This window comes from Drosophila melanogaster, chromosome X, assembly GCF_000001215.4.
Source record: "Drosophila melanogaster chromosome X".
Classification (NCBI taxonomy): Eukaryota; Metazoa; Arthropoda; class Insecta; order Diptera; family Drosophilidae; genus Drosophila; species Drosophila melanogaster.
The window spans coordinates 8,382,985-8,389,994 of record NC_004354.4 but is presented as its reverse complement, the minus strand read 5'-3'; the positions used below and the strand labels follow the sequence as shown (position 1 = coordinate 8,389,994).

At 46.4% G+C, this 7,010-nt stretch overlaps 1 protein-coding gene across 1 annotated transcript; it reads right to left on the bottom strand.

Moving 5' to 3' along the window:
- Positions 1 to 490: 490 nt before the first annotated feature.
- CG1387 (uncharacterized protein) lies at positions 491 to 4,214 on the bottom strand. Its single transcript, NM_132245.1, has 5 exons — positions 3,680 to 4,214; positions 2,421 to 3,605; positions 1,561 to 2,351; positions 1,138 to 1,504; positions 491 to 1,038 (listed from the first exon to the last, which is right to left on the bottom strand). The coding sequence occupies exons 1-5, from the start codon at positions 3,804 to 3,806 to the stop codon at positions 641 to 643; spliced, it is 2,868 nt and encodes a 955-aa protein (NP_572473.1). The 5' UTR covers positions 3,807 to 4,214; the 3' UTR covers positions 491 to 640.
- Between the last annotated feature and the right edge of the window lie 2,796 nt (positions 4,215 to 7,010).

The following is a 7,010-nucleotide window of genomic DNA, read 5'->3' as shown; positions in this document are numbered from 1 at the left end:
AGTACAGTGGTCGAAATGGAGAAGTACACTTGATTATCTACCAAAAGTAAAAAAAAACCGTTAGTTTAAGTAGATTTATCGGATAGTTGCTTTATAATAGACCACACTGCGTATGAGTAATATTTTACAGAGCTTATACATAAAATATTGCAAGTGGAATAGTTAACATTTCTCTAAATGATTTAAGTATTCAATTATTTTAGCCACTTTGGTAGTAGGGGTTTCACTGTACGCGGCGCTTGTTGGTCCTGTCATGTAACGGTTAAATCTGCATGAAAAATTAATGCTGTGTTGTTGATACGGGGAAAGTGGAGAGGGAAAATGGTCGCCGTATTGCGTATGTATGTATGTACATACATATGTACATTTATCTGCCTCTGCGAATTGTTGTTGTGTCGAAATTAGCATCTCGAACAGCTTGCGTTACTATTCCACCCGCAGATTTACAGTTACCCACTTACATATGCACACTTGGTTTACCCTTGCATTTGCTGTTTTTAAAGACATTGATTTCGTGAGATTTTATTGTACTATTAAGTTGACCGTTACATTGGATTTATCTCTGTCTGGCTCATGGGTGGGAACAATTTGCGAGAGTAAGTGGGTGAGCACGGGCGGCATAACGGGATACAGTGAACACTCAGTAGCTGGGACGCCATGGGGGATATGGACAGTGAAACTGGCGCCGCTGCTGCGTCGACTGCGACGCCGACGGCGACTGCGACTGCAACTGCAACTGCAACTGCGACAGCGGCTCGTCTGCGTCGCGTCGCTGCAGCAGCGCTGCCGCTGCGCGGTTAACCGTTTCGCGCCGATAGCCAAGCAGCGAGTTACCGTTACGCGATTGCTGCTGCTGAGCTGCCACCGTCAGCGTTTCCCTTCCCGCTCTCCGAACAGCTCCACCAACTCCAACTCCCCTTCCCCCTCCACCACCAAAAATCGCAGCTCCATTTCCCCTTTTCGTTGTTGTTTTTGCCGTTAACACTATATGCTGCGCAGTCCGCTTCGCTGTTAGGGGTGCTGCTGTTGCAGTAGCAGCTGTAAAGAGTTAACATGATTTTTTTTTAACTAAAAGAAGTACAAAATGTTAAAGGAATTTATCAAAATCCGAAATTGTACCCTCGTAAACCGGCTTACCTGCTGTCTTCTTCATCTGTGATCGATTTAATCCCTTCGTTTTCAGAACCATTCCATTAGATTCCGGCTTGGCTGTCAACGAAGAATGAGTTCCACATACCGCTTTGGATGACAGCTGATCGTCCAACGGCGGAGCCTTGCCACCCGAACCGGCTGCACTGCGTCTGACCAACGTTCGAACATTGGTCCGATTAGAGATAGATTGTTGTATCGAGCCCTGGTGGCTCTGCAGCTTGGCGGTTTGTTTCGATCCCTCGATGGCAGACGGACTTATCGGGGACTCCTGCAGATGCTGCGCCTGCTGTTGGAGGATCTCCGCCTTGCGTATCTGCTGCTGGGTGCGGAAGGCACGCTTGTAGGCCGAAACCTGTCAAGGATCATGGGATATCTATGAGATATATGTGAGTTAGACATATTACCTACCTGCGAGGCACTCGCCACCAGCAGCTGATTGGCTCCCTTGACCTGGCCTGGTGTCCTGTCCTCCCGCTTCTGATTCGCCTTTCTTTCCGGTTTCTTTCCGAGCTTTGGATGCGATTTCTTGGAGGCATTAGCCGCCGTCACGTCATCATCTTTGGCCGGCTGCAGGAAGGATCGATGGCTGGAGCGGCTAACCTGGTTGCTGGTCACCTTGGTCACTCGCGGCTTATCATGCAGAGTCTCAAGCAGCTGCTTCTTCTTGACATTTTCCTTAGCCTTCTCCTTGACCGTGTCCTTGACCTCGTGGGGACTGATTGGCACATCCTCGCACTTGGGTTCCTCCACTTTGGTTGAGTTCTGCAGACTCTGTTGCTGCAGGTGGACGCGACGCACGGGTGCCAGGGTGGCTCTATTGGACTCATCTTGAACTGAAGCCGCTTCCGAATTTGCTTGCGAAGTGTCGTGGGAAGTGGAACCGGAATTGGAATTGGCTTTACCATGCTCCGAATTCAATTTCGTCGATTCCAAAGTATCGTCTTTGGTTTTTCCCTCAATCGAGCGTAATTTTGTCGCAGATCCCGATGGGATTGCCCAATTTTGACTACTGGCATTTGAGTTACCCACCGAAGCGTTGTCTGATTTTGCTACATTTGACATCAAACCCTTGCCGCACGGGCTACTTGATCTGGGGTACTTGGGCCAATCTTCACCTGGATTAACATCCCAATCGCCTGATGTGTCTTCCGAACTCTTTGCATATCCGAAATCGTTAACCGACCTTTTACCTAAGTCTTCTGCATATACAATTATTATAATTATTATCACTCACATACATATATGATTATATCATCTAGTTGACTTACCTTCATATCTACCCAAAGAATTATCCCAAGTGATTGTCGAGTTGCTGGGCCTGAAACTAGTCCGCGAACTGCTGTCCAAGCTGGATCCCCGAGTGGTTACATCGAAGCCCCGTGGACCGGGTGGAGTGGCGGGTCGCGCTATGGATTCCAGCGATTCCATTAGCTTAACGCCTCCGGACTCCAGGCTTCGGCTCCTCTGGCGATAGTTGGCGTGCAGGACATTGTGAAAGCTAAGCTGGCGCGGCTGTTGTCTCACCTCCGAACGTCGCGTGGTGGCATTGGTTTTGGTGGTATTAATTGACATATCCGAGCTCTTCTCAATTCGGCTCCTTGGCGAATCACGGATACTGGCATTGATTGGTCTCTGCTCGTTCCGATTGAAGGCATATGTGGCCACGGGTCCATCGGCGAATTGGATGTACTCGAACTGCTTGATGCGATCGCCCAAAGTCTGAAAGCGGTGGCGCATCTCCGACGGCTGTTGTCCGTTTCTGGTGGTGGTGCTGTCATTTCCAGTGCCTAGTGGACCGAGTCCAGACCGCTTTCGTCCACCGTCCAGCTTGGTCAGCACCGAAATGCGACGCTTGAGGGCGGCATCCACTGGCATCAGGGAGTCGCCATCGCTACGCGGCATTTGGATGCCCTGCGCCAGTGAGCTCTTCGCCATGGCGGCTATGTGGTGTTGCCTGCTTGGCGGCATCATTGCTACGGATCCCAAAATGGCTGCAGATGGACGGGGTGGCATGCTCATGGAACGGCCACTGAACATGCCCATATCGACCAGATGAGACTCCTCTTTGGAGTCCTTGCTTTTGCGCATCGATCGGCTCTGGCGCTCCCGTTTCGCTTTGCTTTTGCGGAAGGATCCGACCAGGAATCCGGTGCGGGATGACTCGCTACTGCGCCCGCTGGAGCAGCTCGAACTGGCGACCCTACGCACGGAACTTTGACCGTAAACGGAGGCGTAAGGACGAGCCGCCGTAAAGGACATGGAGCGTGAACGATTCGCCTGCATCATCGAGTACAGAAATTGGCCGGAATTGCTATTGCTGGCCGCCGATGCCTGATCCGCTTGCATGATGTGGCTGCGCGGATAGATATCGTTGGCACTGGGCTTCGCCTCCGCCCTCTTGATCCGTCGCAAAGGACCAGCGTTCTCAGTACGGAAACGTGGGTGTCGATTGTCTACAAATTGATTGTATACGATGTATTTTACTTTACTTATATATAAGAAATGTTAGTTATAACGGTGAACTTACGTGAACTATAGCCGCGCTCGTAATAGGATCTAACGGCACTTTCGTACAACTCGCTAGTGTTGCGCAAAAACCAGGGTTGCATTCGGGTATTCACTTTGATCAAACGATTTATCTGGTCGGGTTTCATCGTAACGCCGGATAATTTCTACGTCCGAATGTTGGCAATATTCGAATTTGGATAAATGGCACAGGTATTTGTGGCCTATAATAATAACTAGTTTGGCTTCTATCTATTGGCTTGAACTTGAACAATTTTGCTTTCCAAATGCACTGAATCGAAGTTAATGTTTGAATTTTTATTTGCCTGTTGCTCAGACCACTTTTGTATTGCTTGACAATTTAATGCTCTTAAAACTAATGGCTTGGGGCAAAACGGGAGAAAAGTAATCGAAAACGTAACTAACTGCGGTGTACTAAAACATGCCGGTGCGTGAAAATGGATATGTCTGTCTGTATTTTGAAAAGAAAAAAAAGAAAATCACACGCACGAAACTCAAGTAACGTCAACGTTAAAGCCGAGTAAAAAGAAGTGTTACATTTATTTCGATTTTGACACAACAATCGGAGTCTGCCGAGTTTATTCCCTCTATATCTATATATATTTCTAACACGCGCTACAAATCAATAAGTCAATATGAAGTCAGGCTAACTTTAATCCAAGGAATTCATCTGTGCATCAATGATCTTTGGTTAGTCCATATGAAGTCCAGCAATCTTGAATCCAAGAATTCCCACAGTGAATGAACACACGAGCACCCAGCTTAATTTAACCTCGGTTGGCTCAGTTTGCGGATTTCGCGTGTCCGTAACGAACGAAACGCCGAACTTAGTTGTATAATTATGTGTGTTTCAATCAAATTAGCCCACACCGGTCATACATAATGCACTACCATGCTCACTCATTCGTTAGTCAACGCTGCTAATCCGAGTCAACCACTCACTCCAACCCGCCGGGTAGCCAACGTCATGGACTCACGAAAAAGCAGTCATTTGACATTGATTTATCAGTGGCTGTCAAAGTGCCGTCATCCGCCACCCCCGCTTTTCCAGCCCGCTTTTCCAGCCCGCTTTTCCACCCACTTCCAAACACACCCCCCCACCACTTTGGCCGCTGGGCGTGGTCAAGGTAAAAATGTAATAATTAGCCGCAGTGATGTGATGATGTTCGGGGTCACCCCCTCGTTAGCCATGGTATCGTATCTCTGGCCCATCGTGGTGCCTCGATTTTGAGCTTGGCCAGCAGCAATTTGTCAAAGTTTGGCCTGAAAAATGAATGCTGGTCGTCCTGTTTGTGCACTCGAAGAAATTACGCAGTGAAAGTCATTAAGAGATATCCTTAAACTTCTGTTAAACTTCTTCTGGGGACACAAGAAAGGTTTCATAGGCTTACTATACTATTTTTCATTACACACAGTCTTAATTATGCAAAATAATAAATAGTTTAAAGGTATATGCCTATTTTAAATTATATTCCTGATATTTAAGCGAATTTTTTAGTGATTCATAGCTAGTTTTCGGGCTTATTACCTGACATACTCTGCTTTCAGGATAGCCAGCTTTTTGGCGAGTGCCTCTCCACGCCTTGGTGGTGGAGTGGTGCTAGTGGTTCACCCGGTCGAGTGCGTGCACGTTGGTTTGGCGGGTTTGGGGGACTCATCCGTCGGTTGACCAGACCAGTCCATTGATGATGTTGTTTGCTTGTTTGTTATCGACGCCCCAACGCATCGCCAATATCCCGATGAGCGGACCGCTGGCGAAAAGTGCGCAGAATGCAGAAAAAGCGAGGAGGAGCTGGAAAATCAGAGCCGGACACGCGGTGAACAGGAGACCCGGATCCGGACCCAGACCCGGATACAAATCCGGAGCAGCTGCAGCGGATCCCTAGCTAAATGCATGTGCATGTGCGCACGAATGCAAAAATTGATTGTAATTCAATTACAGTGCGTAATTTATGCATTGCCAAAATCGACCACAAGACCTAGTAAAACGCCCGCGGGTGTTTCGCCTTTTTTTTTTTGTTTTTATTTCCGTATTTTGGTGTTCGTTTCCATTTTGGATTTTGAGTTGTGAGGCTGGCGAATATTAAAGACTTTCAGCATACCTCTTAGCTAAATAATTGACTATAAATATTATGTCTATTTAGTTTAATGAATAGCTTAATTACCAACAAATATTGCATACATATATTTAATGACTTAAGTTGAACAAGTATTTCAACTTCACTTCACTTCACTTGGATGTCTGTAAAAGTTTCGACTGACTTAGGTTAATTAATTGACGCATTGCTGATTTTTCCCCTTTTCTTCCACTTTTTATTGTTTTGTTTTTTGGTTTGTTTTGTTTTTTTTTTTACGCCACCTTTGACCTTACTAATTGCAGCTTAGAGGAACACGCACACAATCGCAAAGAAAATTGAAAGCAGTAAAAAATTCGAGTGCAAAACTTTTGCCGGGGCCCAAAAAAAAAAAATATATGCTGAAAGCTAAAAAGGGGGGACCCTTCTCTTTTGTCAGTTTTTTGCTTTCTCCGCCTCTAAGCTGCCACATTAGCAAGTGAGGTGCAAAGTTTACGAGTGTCCTTTTTCACATCTTCTCTTGTTCTTGTTCCTGTTCTTGTCCTTACTTTCAGGCGTCACTCGCGTTTCGTTCTGCTCAGGCCATTCGACTACCCTGTACTATATCTTTTCGCTTTTTAGCAAACTTTTTTCCAAATTCAATTTGTAAATTCTTGATTTGATTTTTCCAAAAGCATAAGTACAATATATTACATTGAATTATATACATATGTATATGTATGTGCCTTGCAGTGTCATTCTACCGCTTTTCCTGCTTTTCCAGGGTACTTACCGCTTCCATTCCATTTCCCTACACGGCCTTTCGCTTAAAGTCAACTTTGCTTCAGTTAAGTCTGCTTATGTCTGCAGTTGGTTCGTTGTTTCTTGGTTTTTGTTTTTTATGTTTATTGCTGTTGCCGCTGATGTTGTTTGTTATGATTTTGAGTGGATGCGATGATGGGAGCCCAGACCACGCCCCCAAACGTCCCCCCTCCCCCCCCAGCTTTCCTCCTTTGACAGGTGAATGAGAGTGGCACGCGCCTTCGGAAGAGGTGACAAAAACAGGATGCGAATGGTCCGATGTCCTTCCTTGTGCAGTGGCCTCATTAAAATTGACATTCATTGCATTTTGGGCAATTAGACTAATTGACTTTTAACCAGTTCGCGGCACATGTGACCCAACTTAAACCACCCACAATCCTCCCCCTCTTTTTACCCCACATATGTATGCATTTTGCATCGCTTGGCGCATTTTGTGCGATCTGTTGGGGCTGTGGG

Bases quoted from the DNA above. Each gene is read 5' to 3' on its own strand.
- CG1387 (NM_132245.1), bottom strand. From the start codon at position 3,806: ATGAAACCCGACCAGATAAATCGTTTGATCAAAGTGAATACCCGAATG. The intron at 2,352-2,420 runs GTAAGTCAACTA...TTGTATATGCAG, and splicing joins TTCTTTGGGTAGATATGAAG to AAGACTTAGGTAAAAGGTCG. The intron at 1,505-1,560 runs GTAGGTAATATG...GATCCTTGACAG, and splicing joins TGGTGGCGAGTGCCTCGCAG to GTTTCGGCCTACAAGCGTGC.